At 38.5% G+C, this 21695-nt stretch overlaps 1 protein-coding gene across 3 annotated transcripts; it reads left to right on the top strand.

The window, feature by feature from the left end:
- Positions 1-1970: 1970 nt before the first annotated feature.
- Positions 1971-14545, top strand: LOC139640911 (chloride intracellular channel protein 5). 3 transcript variants are annotated; one of them, XM_071515111.1, is made up of 6 exons: positions 1971-2370; positions 5220-5329; positions 6368-6493; positions 7137-7243; positions 8979-9154; positions 10888-14545. In XM_071515111.1, the coding sequence occupies exons 1-6, from the start codon at positions 2299-2301 to the stop codon at positions 11047-11049; spliced, it is 753 nt and encodes a 250-aa protein (XP_071371212.1). In that variant the 5' UTR covers positions 1971-2298; the 3' UTR covers positions 11050-14545. The 3 variants fall into 3 exon arrangements, with proteins under 3 accessions (XP_071371212.1, XP_071371211.1, XP_071371213.1); XM_071515110.1 differs by having other exon boundaries at positions 8973-9154; XM_071515112.1 differs by lacking the exon at positions 1971-2370 and adding an exon at positions 3743-3786 and having other exon boundaries at positions 5228-5329; positions 8973-9154.
- The last annotated feature ends 7150 nt before the right edge of the window (positions 14546-21695 follow it).

Genomic DNA, 21695 nt, shown 5'->3' with positions numbered 1-21695 from the left:
GTTAAGGGTGAAAAGCTCCAAATTGTTTCAGATATTAAATATCTTGGGATAATCATTGATTCACACCTGACCTTTGAAAAGCAAGTGAAAAAGGTAATTAGTACAGAACCTCAGAAATTTTAAATTTATCAGGAACCAATTATCAACAGATGCTGCCAAGTTGTACATGCACTCTATGATTTTTCCACATTGTCATACTCTATCACCACTTGGTCCCAGGCGGGAAAAAACATTCTCAAGCCAATGTACAGTTTATACAAATACACCCTGAAAGACCTGGACAAAAAGCCAGCTAGGTATCACCACTGTCATATCATTTTTAAGTATAACCTTCTGACTTCTGATAAGTTTGTAAATTATGCAAACACCTGTTTAATGTACAAAATTATCCATAATCTTGCTCCTCCTCCTCTGAAAGTATTTGTTTCACTGTGTTCAGACAACATCAGACAAACAAGAGCCTCCACCAGAGGCAACTGTGTAGTGCAACTCTCTGAATTTGGCCGCTCAGCTTTTTCCATTAGAGCTACAAACATTTGGAACTCTACTCCCAGCAGTATCAGACAAAGTTCAAATTTTACCAGTTTTAAATTTCAACTAAAATCATGGCTGAAATCAAACCAATCATGTGACCATTAGCTCCCTTAAGATACCAAGCATAGTGCACTTTTTTAGCAGTATTTTTTTTTTGTATACAAATACAAAAAAATGCTGGACACTGCAATTTTGACTTTTGTTGTAAAGTATTTTGGAAAACTTGCCTGTCTTTGTATCACCTGCCCAGGGACTGCAGATGAAATTTAACTTTCTAGCTAATTCTGGGACAAAAAATATTTTTTGTCAAATGGTCAAACCTAAAAATGTTGAGTATCCACACAAATTAACAACTACAACTTTAAATCCATGCCAGTATCGCCCTGCAAAAACCCTAGAGAGAAATAAAGAAAGACAGAAGAGAGAAAACATCTCAGCTTCTGTGGGTGTGAAAAAGATCTTTCAATTCCTGCCGCAATACACAATCACAGTGATACATTGTGTGTGACCAGAGATTCCACCGCTGCCCACTCAGCTGACCTAAGAAGAAGCTCTTACACTGTTCTCTGCCTCCCACATTCACACTAACACTGACCTCAAGTCAGATTGTAGTGTTTATATCGGTTCTTCTCAAAAAGGACCCAAAAAGATAGATAGATAGATAGATAGATAGATGGATGGATAGATAGATAGATAGATAGATAGATAGATAGATAGATAGATAGATAGATAGATAGATAGATAGATAGATTAAAACTCTCTATTGAAACCCAGGCTACTACTACTACTACTACCTGCCACTACTATTGCTATTACTACTAATAATCACATATTCATGCATATATGTGGAATCTGAAATATCTTATTAGAATCTGTTCAGTGTGATCAATTCTATAACAAATATGTAATCAGTCAAACTGCATCATATCCATCATATCAGAGGTGGACCACACAGACTGGACCAGATCTGATTTTCAATTAAAGGACAATATCGACCCCATATATTGGTCTAACCCTAGTGCATATATGTGTGTGTGTGCATTTGTGTATGAGTGAGTGTGTGTGTGTTTTTCCTGCAATCTAAATGGTAAAAATGTATTATCCATCTACATTGTCTCAAAATCTTTCCATGTAACATAAGAAGGTAACATGTGTCTCTATGTCTTGATATTGAATACTGGCACAAAACACAATCCAAAAAAACAACAGCAGGCCTTTAAATGTCCACACACACACACACACACACACACACACTTGAGACTGAGTTTAATATTTGCTCCAACAAAGAGGGATTGTGTGTGGAGGAGACACTCACATACCATAGAAACCAGAAAAAAAAACAGACAACCAGCCAGTCAGAGGAATAGTCAGGCAGTCAGATAGAAGATAGTCAGACAGTAATCAGTCATTCAACCAAATATACAGACAGACAGACACATAGTGACAGACGTGGAGCTGGTTGGTGGCGGACAGCAGACAGTTTATAGTGGCTTTATTAGAAGATAACAGAACCGGAGTTATGGACTAAACTGACTGGAATAACGGTGGATTGTATTACATCTGGCCTGAGTTGAAAACTTTTGGTTTTGTTGCATCTTTCAAGACCAGATAGGAAATCAAACAGTTTTTTTTCCGCAGTTAAGAGGACTTGTTTGTCACATCATGAAGAATACATGTTTATCAGGTGTACTAATCGTTGATCAGCTTATCGATTGATTAGATGACGCATATTAACTTGAGAGAGATACACGTGTTGTGAGTACTATGGCCACCATGGCCTGGTTCGACATTGCAGCTAAAAAGTTGGGCTTCCCTACCATTGAGTTGTTTGTCAAGGTAAGAGATGGGCACACCTAAAAAAATTGAACACTAACCCTCTTTGGTATTAGGAAAGTTATTAAGTTGATTTTATCCAAATAAACACGATTTCAAGAAAATACACTGGTTTAATATCTGTTAAAGTATCTGAGTGTTATTGGATTTATGTACCCAATGTATAGTTTAATTTGATTTGATGGAAATTTGTCATTTAGACACTACAATACAATTAAACTTTCATTCATTCAAATTATTGTAGCTGGATTGATGATAGAATTACCTAAATCAATTAGGAATTTTTTTATAGAATTAAATTTTTAACCTTACAAAATAGACCAGATTTTTGAGTGCAGGGTTGGGGAAGTTATATTTCAAATAATCCTTAACATACTACATACTACATGCTTGAAATTTCAATCCATTGGATTGCTTAGAGCAATGTAAACTGAATGTTTATCGGTTATTTATGGATTACTTTTCCTTTTATTCATTTCCTTTTCCATTTGTCTGTTATGGTTTTTCACAGTCTGATTTGCTATGGGAACACTGCTAGCATGGGGTAAGGCGCCCAAACAGATTTGGTACTGGCTAACTTTCTGGCCCTACTGCAGTGCTGGTTTAACTATTTTACATATTTAAACTTTTTGGTTTCTGAACCGCTGAATGGGATGTTCTAAGTCAGGAGGGTTAGCCATCCTGTTAGCTTATTATTGTTGGTAAAAAAAAAAAGGTTTCTGAACTGCTGAATGGGACGTTCTAAGTCAGGAGGGTTAGCCATCCTGTTAGCTTATTATTGTTGGTAAAAAAAAAATGGTTTCTGAACTCCAGAAGATCCAATGTCAGGGTTGTGTCAGGCAACCAAATCTGTTTGGGCACCTCACCACCATGCTTGTAGTGTCCCCACACCAAAACAGAACATAACAGACAAATCAATTTCAAATTACAAGTGGAATTAATTGTTTATTCATCTTCATATTATAGGGATTTTTGGGGAGACGTAATGTAGTGTAGCTTCTTGAGACCCGTCAATTCATTGTTGTCCACTGTAGAAGACATCAGTCTCTGGTCTCTTTCGCAAAGTCCATACATGCCATGCTTTAATGTAACTTATTACACGGCTTTGTTGAATACTCGATTCTGATTGGTCAATTACGGCATTCTACGGTCTGTTATTTCTGAACAGCAGACCGCTGCTATGAATAACAGACCGTTGCTATGGACGCAGTTCTGATCATAGACTCTGGAGGACCACGTCCAATCATATCAATCCGCAGAAAGAAGCCTGGTAAATTTAACGGTTAATTTAAATTTAACAACGTCAGCTCATTCACGACTCCCTGTGGCAAAAAAACGTATATTTGGAGAGCATGAAACTTTCAATTCATGGTTAATGGCTGAACTGTCCCCAGTAAAGACGGGTAAGAAGGCTACAGAGTTTACGTTGCTATGGACGCAGTTCCAACCGTAGAATCTAACGGACTATTTTTTGTAGCGGAAGCAATAAAATCATTTTAAAATCAATGAAATCATTTTTAAATCAATACTCAATATCAAATTATTGATTTCTTTAGTAAGTAGCCATGTAATAAGCGGGATAATGTACAGCGAGCGGGTCATTATTGCGAAATAAACCCCTTCAGGATGATTCAAGACCCCTTCGTTTCGAGTCGGGGTCCTGCATCACCCTGTTGGGGTTTATTTCGCAATAATGACCCGCTCGCTGTACATTATCCCTTACCTGATGTATCATAGAGAGGACATCCTGGGCTTTCCAGTGATGTCTTATTTGTTGGGGTGTAACCACAGCAAACATTTCTTCTCGTCGAAACAACTGAAATCAGTACAAGCCCATTTTGAGGGAGAAATATTTAGAATTACTATTTAGAATGGTTTAAAAGTTATTTTTCTTTTTTTTCTATCAAGATAAGTATTTTAACTATAGCTAAGAGATGTGCGACATTTCTGACATATTGTTTGTGAATATCCTTTGTAGTGGACACCAGAGCTAATTAGCAATTATCCAAGAATGCCAAGTCGATACTTGTGTTCTTCCCAAGTTGTCTTGGAGAGAACGATCTTCTCATGAAACTGAGCACAGAGAAGCTTCCTTACAGTTTGAGATGGACTGTGTGTGGATGGACTGTCGTTCTTGTCGGTCAAGTCACCATCTGAAGTACCATTCATCAGCAATAGGCTATGAAATTCATAGAATATTCTGTTTCATGTGATTATATGAAATCAATGTAAAAACTGGCACAGAAAAGGCCAAGGAGTTTGCACTTTTTAATTTCATGCTATGAGACAAAGCCTTTGTGAGATACATAAGGTGCAAAGTTACACTTATTTATCAAAACAAGAATGAATTCTGAGAGGAACAAAGACAAAACATTTCAATGCAAAAATGTATTTTCATTTTTTTAAATGAATGAAAATGCGTTTGATTTTCATTTTTCTGTTCAGTGGAGACCTGATGATCACTACACAGGACATACCATAAAAATTAGAAGTACATTTAAAAATTTTTTTCTTTGTAGCATGTTTTTTTTTATACCCAAAATATTCATCAGATCTAAAAATAATCAAAATTGCAAAACCTAGGCCTAGGTCTGGTCAGTGTGCACCATTTTAAAGTTTATTGCTGATTAAATCCCAGAAAAATGAAAAACGATCCAAATATGACATTATGGATCAAGATCGTTTCATAAATGTTTTATATTCTGACTTTATTATTTTGTAGGTTATTTGCGTCAGTTGCGCTCACTTTAAGATTGATCGAATGTACTCTCATTTTCTCTCTCTTTCTTGGTGTGTCTCTTTGTCCGTTTACGTGCGTGTGTGTGTGTGTGTGTGTGTGTGTGTGTGTGTAGGCGGGCAGTGATGGGGAGAGCATTGGTAACTGTCCATTCTCCCAGAGACTGTTTATGATCCTGTGGCTTAAGGGAGTCATCTTCAACGTCACCACTGTAGACCTCAAGCGGTAACGTACTGTGTACACACACACACACACACACACACACACACACACACACACACTACAGCTGTCAAGCTTGTGAACATGTGTGGAAATATAAGATTATAAAATTTAAACTAAAATTTAAACTAAAAATAGTTTGAAATAAAAATTTAAACAAAGTAATGCGGTAAGTATCAAACTTTTTACTGTTTTCACTCATAGAGAGGCATAATATGTAATATATTTATAGATATATATTTATATTCATATTCATATTCAGACTAACTTATCATTTTAACTCTTAACAAAGAGGATTGTTTCTAGTTTGTATGGCATTACGTTTGTCCATCTTAAGGGGAATTCCACCCAATATACAAACTCCAACGATCCAAATTAATAATCCAAAATAATAATACTTTGATAAACATTGCCAGTGGCTTTCCCTCATTTCCAGCTACGAGAAACAGTGAATGTTCTAAAATACAAATTGGCTGATGGCATAGAATAGAATAAAATAGAATATGCATTCAGAAAGTATTTCATCTATTTTGTAAGGTTTCTGCATTTCAGTTGTATGACATACTCAGTAGTGAGTATTCAAAGTATTGCCATTCATGAAATTGCATTAAATGAAGTATTATCCTTTATGAAATTGACTCAAATAGCCTAGAGCTAAAATGAATAGAATGAATGACTTTAAATGTATGCAATTAGTGTTAATAATGCCAGTGCATTTAAAATGTGTTAGTCTTATTAGTGTCTAAACAACATATTTCCATCAAACTAATTCATTTCATTCATTTTTTAGTTATATAGACCTAGAACAGACAGTAACAGTCACAGTGGAGTTGATATCAAGCCAAACAAATTTATGTTGATTCTATTTTAATTAATTTTATTCTCATATTGTCTTGAGATTGTGGTTAAGTGGATAAAATCAATTCACTCTTTTTCTTAATCCCGAAGAGGGTCGATGATAAAAAAACCCATAATGGCTTTATGATAAAAGCACATGTGTTTTGTGAATGTGTAAATGTTGCTTTGTGTGTTTGTGCTGGGCAGGAAGCCGGCTGACCTGCAGGACCTCGCTCCAGGAACCAACCCGCCCTTTGTCACCTTTAACGGGGAGGTCAAGGTCGATGTCAATAAGATAGAGGAGTTCCTGGAGGAGAAACTGACACCACCCCGGTACAGAAATACACACATATAGATACACACACGCACACACACACACACACACACCCACATACATATATTCTGGCACACTTGCCTTAATTCAGATTGATATTTTAGTCAGTATTGTGCATCTCTGATATTACGGATATGATACATTTTGTTTGATTACATATTTAATGTATTATTACTATTAGTAGTAGTAATAGTAGTAGTAATAGTAGTAGTAGTAGTAGTATCCTTGCTTTCCATGGAGAGTTTTAGTGTCCCATGTTCTAAATGGTGTTTCAGAGGCTTTTCCACTCAGGAAACAGTGAATACTTAGATTAAGATATCATTTTTTAACATGAAAATGGTCAAATTTAAAGAAATTGAAAATATCTGCTATTGGCAGCTTTAATCCAAAAACATCGGGATCAGTCTTCAAAAACCCACATTGGTCAAACTCAAATTGGATAGCTTAATTTTCCTGTACATTGATTTTCGACATGGTTTTCGTACTTGTAGAGGACTCAAAGTCTAAGCAAGACCATTGATAATGCATTATAAAATGTCAAAATACATGGGCAACAATAGGAAAAAAACAAGCAGATTCACTTAATTCTTGAAAAGTTGACTTTTTGCAGATATGACTTCTCTTATGTCTCTTTAACCCCAGCTACCCCAGACTGGCTACCAAACATCGTGAGTCCAACACAGCCGGCATCGACGTCTTCGCTAAGTTCTCAGCTTACATCAAAAACCCCAGGAAAGACACCAACGACGGTGAGTGGTGTGTGTGTGTGTGTGTGTGTGTGTGTGTGTGTGTGTGTGTGTGTGTATGTATGTGTGTACCTACGTGTGAGGACTGCCTTCAATTCAGTTAAGGAAGTGCAGTTTCCTCAGTGTTCAGATATTGAAAAATGTTTGGCATTAAGTTTCCATTATTATTATTGTCCTGGGTTTCAATGAAATTCTCGGTACAAAAATGAATATTTGTAATTGGTTTGGAATTTTTAGGCAGCTTTTAGGCAACTGATACGGCCGTCCAGTTTACATTTTGAACTTATTAAAGTGAAAATGTGTATATCTCTATGTAGATCCAGAGAAAGGCTTAGCAGTTACATCAGAAATTTCCTAGCAACCACGGCTGGTGCCATCATGGACGACCAGGCTAGAAAAAGAGATATCTGAAAAGGATTTGTTTTTGGTGTGGTTGTAGTACTATTTTAAGTAAAATCGAAAGTCTGATGAGGTAGATTTGTTTCCTAATGTTAACCTACATCAGACTTTCGATTTGACTTACTGTGACACAGTAAACTGTCTTGTTTTCAGCCCTAGTCTCTACTCCAAAACACTCGAGTTGTAGCTTGAGAAGAGTCAGCTCAGTTAACCTGAACAAACTGTTGGTTTTTGGCCTTGTTAGCTAATTTAGCAAAGAACTTATGTTAATGTTAAACTGACTAACTAACTAAAAGCAACTAAAACTAACTACCATATTTCCTCTAATAGCGGCCGGTAGTCAATTAAAAGCCGGGTCTCCGATAATTGCCAGGGCCGTGGTCGACACGAACAAATAAAGGCCGGCCCCAAATACAGGCCGGGGAAAAAAACAAAGGAAAAAACAACGGTGGATACCGGTAAACTCCTGGTGCCTGTTATATAATGTAACTGTAGTTTGTAGTAACGTACAAGTGCCACAAGATGGCAGTATGCCACGAGATGGCTCGGCCGGCGGAAGTCTCTGGAGCATGCCGTCGTCAATTACCGTAATTATCGGTAATGGATTGCAGTAACAAAAAAACGGCTACCTAACGAACCCAAACAGAAGCAGATCAGAAAACAAGGAGGCTTCGTACTGAAATATGAGCAAATATACTTATCAAACAGAGGGAATTAGAAATAAAGGCCTGTCTCTAATATAAGCCTGCTTCCAATAAAGGCCTTGTACCCTCTGCAGTTGAGGTAAATAAAGGCCCGGGCCAATATTAGAGGAAATACGGTACATAACATTAGCTAGTGTGTATATGTGTTTACAACAAGCAGTGGTGACAGCTAACCAGATACTAGCTAGCTAGCTAACAAGCTGATATTATCTAAACATAAAATCATCAGTGATGCAATGAGTCCACAGTGAAAAACAGTACAGAAATGAATCATGTCTATTCCGTATTGTTGCACCAAGTTGTAAGTTGAGAAATTAAGTCAGTTGTTGTTGCCACATGTTGTTGTTGAAACGTTGTTTTTTTTAAGAAAATAAAGAATTCTGCATCGGAGCTATGGGAGTGCAGCTACAATGTTTTACTTTGAATCTTTGTTCTTGCGAACCAGCACCCCAATAATACTGGTGTGCATTTAAATCTATTCTCCAAATGTTGTTGCCAAGAGCTGAGAACCTCCAATATGGCCGCCAGAGGGTTTGTTACGCCACCTGAAAGCTTATAAGTAAATGTTTGTGTTTGTTTCTCTTTCTCTCTGTACCTGTGTTCCTATCTATCTATCTGTGTCTGTCCAGCCTTAGAGAAAGCCTTGTTGAAGTCCCTGCGGCGTCTCGATGAATTCCTGAGGACTCCCCTGTCTGAGGAGATCGATGCCGACGCCACAGGAGATCTGCCAGAATCTTCCAGAAGCTTCTTAGACGGACCTGAACTCACCCTGGCCGACTGCAACCTGCTGCCTAAACTACACATCCTCAAGGTTCATACTCTAGTACAAACCATCTATCCATCTCTAGGTATCAAGGGAACGTTTTACATTTTGGCATTAAGCTAACACCCATATCTGCTAACTTATTACTGCAGCTGGGTTTGCATCCAAGCGTTCTATTCAAATTATGATGTATTGAAATACAAAGGCTTCATGGAAATGGCTAAATTGGCAAAAAATGTCCTCATAGCAAAATAGTATTTACGCTCACTTGTAGTTTGTTTTGTTGCTAAAGAAATGCTGCAATAAACAGTGATGAAAACGCATTTCTTGAGGTAGACTTGGCATGATAGGCCAGACAAACAGTTCAATCATTTCACGAAAAAGTAACGTTGGATACTCTGAACCTGTAAACTATATAATAACAATAATAATAATAATAATAATAATAATAATAGAAAGATCACTGATAATCCATGCCAAATAAATGTATTATGAGTTAATTTTGTAGCAAGAGAAAATGTGCAAAAATGTGTTAGCCACTGTATTTGTCCCAACCATGATCTATAAACCCAGAAATGAATATGTATGAGTTTGAGTAGTATGAGTAGTTGTTTTGCATACTGTACACAAATTAATGGCAGCAAATGGCTTCTTCTGAAGGAAGAAAAAACAAGCCTGATATCTCCAACTATGCTGACTGTGTGCAGACACCAGCAGGAAGAATGGAAAGGAGAAGGGAAGCCTAGACCATTGGCTCTAACTTAGAAAACACCAGCGTTATTCTTTAAACCTGCAATAAGCAATTTCAGATCCTATAACCAATCCTGAAACTAACTTGTGCTATGTGGAGATTTACTTGAGACATAATGATATAAACCAATATCCACACAACAGCCAGCTGTGTTGCTGTTTTCACCTCTTTTCTAAAGCTTGTTGTCAAAACCCGGCCTGACTCGAAGCTCCTCCCGCCCCATTCAGTAGCTTTTCATTTTAACTAGCTTGTCTCCTCCCTCACTTTTTAAAAGCGGCACTGTCCCATTCCTGAAAAAAAATTTGCGTAATGGCGGAATCGATGAAGCGAGCACGCAAACTAGTTAACTTGCTACCTACCTCTTTACTTGTCATTGTGGGACATGTAACCTTCAGCGGGAGAAGAATCTGGCAAAGTGAGTCTGGTAACCGGTGAGACTTCTCCGTAGGTACGTTTAGCTTAGCTATTAGCCTTTATGCACGGTCCTTCGCTAGGTTTGTCCTTTGGGGCTTCCATAGTGCAGCAGCTTTGCTGTGGTTTATTTACAAATGTGTTGCGGTTTCTGTCACCCTCTAGTGGTTGGAAAATTGCTTAGTGCGGCTTTAATCATACTATAAAGCAAGGAATCTCTGTCTGTCTGTGTGTCCTTCGCATATCTCGAGGACCGTTCGTCTGATCTACTTCACACTTGGCGGGTGTATTGCTGGGGACCCAAGGACGTGCAGTGTCGGATTGGACACGCGACACGTTCAATATTAATAAACTTTGAATAAACAAGCGAACAGCGCTCTGTGCAGCAGCAGGGCTCAAAGCAAGCAACAGATAGCCTACGCCTATCTTGAACGGACACTGCACTAGTTTAGTATAATTTAGGCTTTCTTATGAGCTGTAGGGAAAAAACAAACCAAGAGATAAGGAAATGTACTTGGGTAGTGTATGTATTTAGGTAGATTGTGGGTTTATGTTTGGGCCTCCTGCTGCCACCAACTTCTGTTACCAACTTCTGTCCAACTCTTGTTTCTGTCTCCAGATTGTGGCCAGGAAATACCGCGGGTTTGAGATTCCGGCGGACATGACGGGGGTGTGGCGATATTTAAACCACGCCTACCAGAGGGAGGAGTTCACCAGCACCTGCCCTGCCGAGAGGGAGATCGAATTCGCATACTTAGATGTTGCTAAACGAATAAAATAAATGGAATAGAAGAGGATGAAGGAAAGAAGGGGGTCAGAAGAGATCAAAATTGCATATGGAGACGTTGCTAGATGAATCAAATAAATGAGAGAGAGAGGGGAGAGGGGGAGGAGAAAAACAAGTTCAGACAACCGTGGACGGATTTAGTTTGCATACCTGTAGGTGGTTAAACAAGTAAAATAGACAGATATTAAATAGAAGAGGAATGGAAAGAAGGATGGGAGTAAGGACGTAGTAAGCAAGTGAGGAAAGCTGGGGAAGAGGAAAGAAATGACACTGTTGGGTGATCAAACCTAATGAATCCACATGAAGATAAAGAAGGAAAGGTAAGGTTAAGAGGTAGAGAGGTAGAATAACAATAGAATAAGGTGAAGAATAGGGTGAAGGAAGGAAGGAGAGGAGGTAAAATGGAGAGTGAATGAATGATGGAGCGTTATGGAATGATTCCAGGGTAAACCAGGCCAATCCACATCCATACTTAAAATAATACATGTGATATCTCCCTCTAAATTTATGATATCTTTGTATTGGCTTGGAATTGGACTAGCGATTATACCTGTGTATAATGTGTGTGTGTGTGTGTGTGTGTGTGTGTGCACTCACAGGTGGGTTGCACAGTGATATATATGTTTGTATACTAATCATTTATAATCTGGTGTTTAAAATAATGACATCCATAAATGAGATGTCTGCTTGCAGAATTAATTTTTCAGACAATGGCAGGGCCAATTTACTGCAAAGACAAAATAAATAACATGTATAACTAAGCATTACCGTTCAGTACCAGAAACCATTTAGCCTAGTCATTTAATCTGACAATAAATTAACACTTTAAGTTTGAATCAAAACCTTTGAAATATACAGTACATGTAAGATGGAATCCACTTTTCAAACTAACTTTAAATAATGTTAACACTTTGTGTAAATTACATGTGAAATTACAGAACATTAACACAATGTTTCAAATGTGTTTCCAAAAGAAACAAAAAATAAACTACTTACTTAGCACATCGGTGGAACATTAAAATGAGGCAGCCTGCGCCATTTATTAAAGCCATTCAATAATATGCATAAAATGTATCTAGAGTGCCTGTTTCACTCAGGACACGGGTAGACAAGCCATTATCATGTTATCTTGTGAATGCAAATCTATGGCCTTGACCATAATGTATCTGTTTTCCTTTGTTTATCAGTAATATGTCAGGGTTATTATCCTAAAATCTATCAAAATGGGGATGCACTGGATTCTGGGAGTCAGCGAGGCTGATGGACCTTTAAGGTCTTGCGGGAGCTTTTAAATTTCACTCAAGGTCTTTCCATGCAGAGGGCTGAGGTAAACAAATCAATGGGCCAAATGTGGAATTCAACCAACTCAGTGGGCTGAAACACAGTAAAGTACAAGTTCCGTTCACGTGTCATACTTTGTTGTGTTTCATTAATCTCTAAGTAACAGCTGCTATGAAACATAATGTTTGTCCCAGTTCTGGTCCTATGAAAAATGAATGATTGCTATACAATGATGTCCTAGCCTTTACCTGTGATTATTGGTTCATCACCCCATTTGTTAAAAATCAGGTGTAAAATTCCCCAAAAATGTATGTAGCTGAAATGATTCTCAACTAAATTCAACTAGATGCAATCTTCTTTATTAGATAAAAGATGGCACATACATAGTTTGGAGGAGATAGTTTGGGCTCATTTTTATTGAGGATGCTCTCAGTAACCCCAATCATTTGGACAACTGCAAGACAGAAGCTGCATATTACAAAGTTGATGCTTGAAAGCTGACTCCACACTTGAACCATGCACACTTTCTAAAAACAGCCAGTTGCCCTACTATGTTCCTCCACCTCCCAAAGCCCAATTTAACTCCTCATACTGTAAGTCTAGCCATCCATCCAACACCTTAACACTGATGGTGTTTTCTTCATGAAGTCTGTCTCTGTCTTAATGTTGTGATGAATCAGTAGTTAAACCAGAACGAATAGCTAAAAGCTATGAGGTCAAGGCCTGAATAGTTAAGAGAATTTTCTATTTGTGCGTTTTATAACCAGTTAATTCTGTGAACTATCTATGTGTTACTATCGATGGCAATTTGACTATTTACTCACTGTGATTGCCCTTTGACATGCTTCTTTTGTACCTAATGCTAATCCTAATGCATTTTGGTTGACATTTGTTGTATTTCTCCAAAACATTAAAACCACCATCTTAATATTGAGTTGCAGCCCATGTGTCAGTTATCTCAAGGCTTAAATCTCTCATACACCTGGATTTACCCAGTCAATCTATTTCATCAAGAGAATAGGCAATCCTAACATTTTGTACACTCATTGTATGCATCATATTCTAATTTCAGTTGTGGTTGAAGTGTTGTATGTGACGGCATCCACTATTAACCACCCATTTCATTACCACAGAGGTGCTAATGCTGCATTCATGTCATTGTAGGGGAAAAATTAGTCTCACCCTTGTGGGTCAAAATGAATGAGCAAAGGTCTTCCGTGGATTCTTTATTCAGACATGTCTGGAGAGAAAACCTTAAGCAGATACACTTCAGTAGGTTGCAGGATATTCTCTGACAAAGGGTAGAAATGTCAGTTTCTTTATACACTTCAGTATGTATAGTTGCTTTGTTCATCCTTTACTAAAAAATCTATATATGGCTAATGTAATATGCACGCTTCAAACTAGTCAAAACCAGTTCTACAATACACACTAACATAAAGTCTATTCTTACATGATTGTCTCTAACAATGAACACTAGTCTGATGGCTAAATATCATGTGGAAGTCATACATGCACTCATGACAGCTGCAGGACTTCTTCATGCGATCAGGACATGATCACATGAAGATCCTTTACTGAATACTCCATTGTAAGATATATAGGACAAACACACAATATCATATTTTATTTCCTACATCATATAGGAACAACTTCACAGTTAAAAGCCACAACTTGGAAGTTTTCAGATGTTTGAACTCATTTGAAGCCGCCAAGACACATGAACTTAGTGATGATACATTCGAGTTCATGTTTTACAGCAAAACCAAACTTTACAATGTCGACCACAAGCTGAAAATCCAGCAAGTAGTCTTGTTGGTGACGTCAGAATTCAGGAGATCTAAGTTTGGTCCATCACCAATCCCTGAGTTCTCAAATAACATTTACCATCTGAAAGCTGAGGTGGATGGTATTTTATAGTAGGAAGCTCATATCTACTGTCTCTCCTATGTGACATGAATGCAGTATGACTGGGTAGTGGGAGGTTTCGGACTTGAGACGAATTTCAACACATCAGTTCAGGCTTTCATGTCCTAGTTCCTAGTTGCCTTGAATGCAGCTTTATTTTCCAAAATCACCAATAATTATGGAGATCTCATTGCACCAGACCACCACTTTGATTGACACAGAAGTGTTTCAGCCATTTTGTGTTTGGCGAAACTGAAGTGTTATATGCACCAAACCAATCCTGACACCTGCCTGCTGTGTTCTGGCCTTATAATCCTCTCTAGGGGACTCTTTATTAAACTGATTTCACAACTAGAGGATTTTCTCTGTGTCTTTGTTCTTTATGTGTTTTCTGTCATTTCTGTTTATGTGCTGTATTTCCTGTATCATTACAAAGGCAGGTTGGACCACCCTACCTAAAAGATATAAATTTCTCTTGGTTTCATGGGTGTTCTAGTGTCACTTAGGGCTTGGGAGGTCTGGTGTCCTTACCCAGGATCTGATGAGAGGATTGGCACCAAAATAATCTTTGTGTCTCTGGTAGATAGCTCTGTCTGGTGCACATGCTAATGCTTTAGCATACAGTATTTTCCAAAGTATGAAGATAAGTATGATGAAATCCAAAGTTGGTATTGTTTTTCATTCTATGGCATGCAGATTCATAACTTCTGAAAACAAAATCTCAATCTTCATCTTTAATGAAGTCCATTATGACTCAACAGCACAAAAACGTTGGCTGTCTGGCTAACTTCGCTCACTTCCTGTGTAAACAAAAGAAGTTAGGCCACACTCAAAGTCTTCTGCCATTGAAAGTACATTCTTTTTGTCAACTTTCATGTCTATTTTACCAGTTCCCTAACAAGCCTGGCAGGTTTAGATGCCTGTCGTTAAAATTAACTCTACAAGTTCTCACTTTCACACTTTTAGGATTATGCTAGTCGCCTACAATTGCTTAACATACTGTATGCTAAAGCGTTAGCATGCGCACCAGACAGAACTATGTACCAGAGAGACAGAGATGATTTTGGTGCAGATCCTGTGGTCACATATTGGGTAAGGTGACCAATGGGCCAAAAAGTCCCAAAAAGTCAGTGTACGGATTGTATAAAATCCATAATGCATTCTTGACTGTGAGTGTGGATATGGATATAGATGATTTTGAAGTCAGGGCTGTAGTCAAGACCACCTTAGTGGAGTCCAATTCAAGTCCAAGACCAGATCCAGTCGAATTTGAGTCAAGATCAGGTCCAAGGAGGTGATATATTTTTACGTGCATAATACACATATTTCCTTTTTTTTGGTGCATTATGGTGTCATACAGATGTGGTTGGACTCACTTGCATCATCTTTAAAAATGAACCAAAAAGGTTTTTTTTCTGAAGAAATGGCTTATGAACTATGCATGTTTCTAAATATTTTAGCACATGTAAAGGAGGCAATTTCTTACTGGAGTGGAGTGTGGCAGCTTGAACGCAATATGTCATAAATTTCCCTGCATTTTGTAATAAATTATTACACGGTGGTTATTACAAAATGTGGGAGTTGCACTTTTTTTATGATGAAAATGTAATAATACAGTGCATTATGTAATAACCAACCAAAATGGATGTCTTCATTCATAAAAATCATTATAACAATGTGTTGTTACAGCAGGAAAAGGATGAGTCAGGACCAAGACAAGTTCAAGTCAAAATAGATCCAAGACCGAGAAAAGTCCAAGACATCAGAAACAACTCGAGACTTGGTTGAAGGTACTTACCTGTGATTCATAGTTAACTGCATCACTGTAGTACCCATAATCACAGTATTATTTCTCTAATATCATGGGAAATTATGTTTTTATTGCCTGCTAAAAACAGAAACTCATCCCATCCCATTTGTTACTAAAGCAATATATGACCACCCACCCTCTGCTCCAAGAAGCCAGATTCTACCTGTACCAACCAATCATATAACACTTACACGCACACGTACGCAAACACACTCGAGCATGTGCAGACACACACGCTCATCACCAAGGCAACAGTGATAGTGACCCCTGTGGAAACCCTCTAAACTTAATGACCCAGCGTTTACAGGCCCAGAGAGCAAACACAACTGAACTACCATAGTAACATCCAGAGAAAGAATGCCATTCCTGCTCACACCATGGCAAGATTAATAACCGTGAGTAAAGTAAAACCTCAAATAGTCTAATTGAAGAGTTCTATTACAAAACACAATATATCTACACTTTGTGAAAGTGAAATCATTACCTGAAGTTTATCATTTGATATCTCTAAAACACAGAGGGTCCATTCGCCAAAAGGATTATCTGTCAGCCAACCTACTATTATTCAAAAAGTATCACAGCTTTAATTTTGTTCTTGCAAATGGAGGAAGCCAGTCAATGAACAGTCCTGAAAAATCTAAGTTTAATCCATTTCAAATGTTTCAAGCAAATCTCATCAATAGGGCTGGGTATCGGTACTCGATACCTTTAAGGTATCGACCGAAATAACCCAGTACCAAGTAGTATCGAAACTTCTCCAGTCAAACGATACCTGCATTCGATACTTTTTGTACACATATCTAGAAAAAAATGACTATTTGTATGGTTTTGCTCGCAGCCAATCACCGTAAGCGTTCTTCGATTTAATGCGACATGTGATTGGCCCACTACCGCAGCAGCTACAACCCATACAGTCTGTGGTGGTGAAGTCAAGCGCGGTGTATGTGACGGAGTTGGCAGTTCAGTGTGCCAAGATGCAACCAAAACGTAAAAAAAAGGGTATCGAATGAAGTACTCTATTGGTATCTGTATCACTTTAAGGGTACTGGTATTGGTACTGGTATCGTAATTTTTTAAACGATACCCAGCCCTACTCCTCAAGCAATCAAGCAATTGATTTCACTTAGTTTGCAACCAATGGTGAGTTATGTGATGTCATCAGATCATCATGAATTACTTTACATTTTAAGACATGGTGCTCATTTCACAAAGTTTTGTGACACCAGGCTTCTTAAATTTCCTTGATCTTCAAGTGTAAGAAAAATGTAAAAAAAACCCCAATTGATTCTGAGTCTGGCTCACATTGCTCTTTGGCAACCAGAGGATAATGTGATGGGGAGGAAAGAGTACAGCATTTCCCCATGTAAAAATTATATAATGTACCACCTTTAATTAACTGTAGAATTGAACTAAAACTGAGTGAGGTTGCTGTTAATGCCGTGACCATACTGGCTTTTGCTTTTTGCTTTTATGGTGTGTCTTTATGTTATATCACCCTATCACCCTTATTGGACCAAGCTGGTAACCCCTCAGAGTAGTCTATCTGCATAATGAACAACTAAGGAGAGTGTAACTGTAGAAAAATAAAATAAAATCTTTATTGTCACAGTGGGTTTTTGCCATGCTAGACTTTATCTTTATTTCAAAGTTGGCACACACACACAGAATGACGTGCCTCCGTCTCTTAAGGGAAACTAAGGGTTAACAGGGGTGTTTGTTCATGCACCCGGCCAGGGGTACACATCGTCTCCTTTGATTGGTCAGTCTTGTTAATTAATGAGTGGATGAAAAGGTCCGAGTCGGGGCTGGCGCCGGTGTGGGGGGGGAGGGCACGGGGTTCTTAATGCCATGGCAACGGTCTCCTAGTGCTCAGAGTTCAGCGAAGAGGCAGTGCAGAGGAGGGGATACTGGGAGGGATGGATGGATGGATGGATGGATGGATGGACGGAGAGAAGACAGGCCGATACTGATATTTTTGGATTGAAGCTGTCAGTAGGCGTCATTTTTAGCTGATATTCGATATCTTTACATTTCGGCATTTTCATACCAAAAAATCTGTGTATTCAGTGTTCAGTGTTTCCCCCAGTATTTTATTCTTGTCAGGGTGGAAAAGCCTCTGAAACAGAATTTAGACCACGGTACACTAAAATGATCCATTGAAACCCAGGATAATTAGGTTCAGGGCTTTCCATAGAAAACCAGTGTAATATTGGGCAATTCTCCAATAAATATGTAATAAAAAAACTGCATCCATCATATCAGATGTGGACAACATTGACCGGACCAGATCCCATTTTTAATTAATGACCAATATCGGCCCTAGGTATCAACAAACCGATATATCATCATATATGAACATATGAGAGGGGTCGATGGATGGATGGATGGATGGATGGATGGATGGATGGATGGATGGATGGATGGATGGATGGACGGATGGATGGATGGATAAATGGGAAGAGATTGCTTAGAGGGGGACAGCTAGAGAGAGCCAAGACTTTTTTGTGGTAAGCTTGGAAGCTAATGATTGGCATTAGAGGAAGAGGATGAGAATTGTAAAGCTAGTAGGAGGAAAGAAGGACTGGTATGAGGAGTGAGGAGGAAGAGATGGAGGGAGGAGAGCCAAGAGGGAGACCGGGGGAGGAAAGGTCAACGTTGGCCGAGGGATGATCAGTTCTGGGAGCAGTACTTCCAGAAACACACTGTTGAAGAAAGAAAAGGAGAATATTCAGGGAGTGAGTAACAATGCAATTTCAGTTCTTTACTGGCATGAAAGTTGAATCAACATTTTTTGACAATAAATTCAATTAGTGTGTGTGTCCCAAAGGGATACAATTTTGCCAAAACCAAATTTTGGATCTCTCTCCACCCCCCAGTTTATTCATTTAATAGTCACATACAGTATTTTTGGCAACTGCTGGCCTGATTTGGGCAAAACCTGGGAGAATGATGGTTTTTGCTATTGAGATCTGGCATTGTAAATTGCATGCCATGAGAGTTAACTGAGAACTTCGACACAGTTGACCCTCTGGACCCTCTGGACGAGCAGTGCAAAAACAATCTTGACGCTGTAGTGACAATTTGACCAAATTTTATCCCAGGGATCCATTTGGGAAGATTTTAGTTGTTGATTTAGTATTGAATTGTAGAACTGTCTACACAGAATTTGAAGAGATAATAGTGGTGAAAATGACACATATGATTACGATAGTCATTCTATACATTCTCTAATTAGGATAATTTATAATGAATGGAATTATAGTGAAATTCAACTATTCCTCATTTTGCTGGGGACCGGAAACCCCCCCAAGAACCCCTGGGAGTCCCTGGACCCCACTTTAAGAACCATAGGAGTAGACTATTTTTGGGTTCTACTTGTGTACATGGTCCATTACAGCTTCTTTCTCCAAACGCTTTTGGGCAATAAAATTATTCCATATAAGATTTCAAGTATAGCATTGACTTTCAAATATTAATAATAATATTAAAAAAAAGAATCAAACGAAAGTTTAGGCCCTTGACTTTCACCTCTTTTATTGGTCTTCTTGGGCTGAGGTGGGAGAGACTTCCTAAAGTTTCGACCACTCAGGCTAGGAATGATGACGTCGGCACTGGCTCTGGACGCAGTGTCATCTATCTCCACTGGGGGCACTGTGGTAGGCTTTTGACTTCCCTCAACAGCAGGCAGCTACAACCATAGAATAAAAAGAAAGGAGAGAGATAAGGACTGGTTCTCAATATGCCTTCTTGTGCGTTCTTGTGTCCTCCATGACGCATTTTACATAATATCTGACTGCCGAAGCACAATTCCAAACAAAAGAACGCAAGGATGGAGGACAGATAAAGACTTGGTATTCTTGGATTTGATATTTATCCAAGGGCATTGTTAAAACCAAGAACGTTCAAGTACTTGTGTCGTTGTGAGGAAGTTGTCTTGGAGATGACAAACTTCTCAATAACACAAGAACTGAGAACATCTTTACAATTTGAGATGGACTGATTCAAGATGTTCTCTGTTGAACATCTTTACAGTTTGAGATAGACTGAAGAACAGAGAACATCTTTACAGTTTGAGATGGACTGAAGAACAGAGAACATCTTTACCGTTTGAGATGGACTGAAGAACAGACAGTTTGAGATGGACTGAAGAACAGACAGTTTGAGATGGACTGAAGAACAGAGAACATCTTTACAGTTTGAGATGGACTGAAGAACAGAGAACATCTTCACAGTTTGAGATGGACTGAAGAACAGACAGTTTGAGATGGACTGAAGAACAGAGAACATCTTTACAGTTTGAGATGGACTGAAGAACAGACAGTTTGAGATGGACTGAAGAACAGAGAACATCTTTACAGTTTGAGACTGAAGAACAGAGAACATCTTTACAGTTTGAGATGGACTGAAGAACAGAGAACAGTTCTCTGTTCAGAGATGCATCCTATGCATCCTCGTTGGCAAATAAATTCCAAGATCTTTATCTGCCCTCTGTCCTCACATTCTTCAGTTTTGGAGTTAGGTATGATCATGAATAATGAATCTAGAAACACCTCTGTGAGGTTTTTGGTTCCCTGAGTGTCGACTGGAAGGCCAACAGTGGCCCCGCCCCACTCTTAGCAAACCACGTGGCTTTATGCCTTAGTCATCTTCTTGGTATATGATCATGCCTTATTCTTCCCACTTGGTGAAAGCAGTGCATATATTAATGGCAGTACCATGGCAGTTAAATAGGCCACATATTCACATGTTTTTAGATAACAGTCAATTTTAGCTTGATGTATCATGCTGATATGATGTTCCCAGCACAATGTATTCACTAATATAAAACAAATAAAATTTGTGGATGTCTATCAACATGATAAAGTTGGTACCATTTAAATGAGCAACTTTTTCACAAAGTGGGGAGTACAAGACTCAATCATTGGCTGAGGAGGCATGATGCCAGCTTCCTTCAGTCCCTCCAGGAAATAGCGATTTTGCGATTGCAATAATTAACACAAATTCAAGAAATCTCCGCAATATTTGTGAGAGCTTGCAGTTTTGCAAAATTGCCGCAACTTTACTGCATGAAATGGCCAAATCAACAGACTGCTTGTGATTTGGACCAATTGTCGCATTTCGTGTCGTGGTAACTTACGTCATCGCAGCGCGCATTCAGGTGGAAGATGAACAAAACTCACCTACCAACAAAAATTACTGCCATAGACCGTGCAAAACAAAACAAAAGTTGCAAGAATAGAGGTTAGTGCAAAATTCAAGCTCTTGGAAAAGTTAATAGCTTAAACGGAGAGTGGGAGAGAATAGGGAGAGACTGTGTGTGTGTGTGTGAGTGAGTGAGTGAGAGAGAGAGAGAGAGAAAAAATCATTTTTTTCTCCTTTGCTTGCAATTTTTCCCAATTCCCACAATTTTACAGCAAAAAGAGGACATAAAACCTGTAAAAATTGTATTACAATTTTTGAGAAAAACCGCAGCAAAATCAAGCATTTTTGGCGATTTTTTCTGTGAAGTCAACAGTCAGGGAACAAAATGCCTGTTTCTAGTAGCCGGAAAGAGACACTGCTTGGATTGGCTGGCAGTATTAAAGGATCCACCCCAAATGTGAGATGATCACATTTGACCGCCCATGCTCTGATTGGCCAT

Source organism: Centroberyx affinis, unplaced genomic scaffold (assembly GCF_046629955.1).
Source record: "Centroberyx affinis isolate AG114_WGS23_722 - 3 ecotype Tasmania unplaced genomic scaffold, CSIRO-AGI_Caff_v1 ptg000309l_1, whole genome shotgun sequence".
Taxonomy (NCBI): domain Eukaryota; kingdom Metazoa; phylum Chordata; class Actinopteri; order Beryciformes; family Berycidae; genus Centroberyx; species Centroberyx affinis.
Note: the sequence above shows the minus strand (reverse complement) of the source record. Positions and strands in the feature narration are given on the sequence as shown.

Excerpts from the sequence above, each read along its gene's own strand:
- LOC139640911 (XM_071515110.1), top strand. The coding sequence starts at position 2,299 with ATGGCCACCATGGCCTGGTTCGACATTGCAGCTAAAAAGTTGGGCTTC. Across the intron at positions 2,371-5,219 it reads CCATTGAGTTGTTTGTCAAG|GCGGGCAGTGATGGGGAGAG; the intron begins GTAAGAGATGGG and ends GTGTGTGTGTAG. Across the intron at positions 6,494-7,136 it reads GAGAAACTGACACCACCCCG|CTACCCCAGACTGGCTACCA; the intron begins GTACAGAAATAC and ends CTTTAACCCCAG.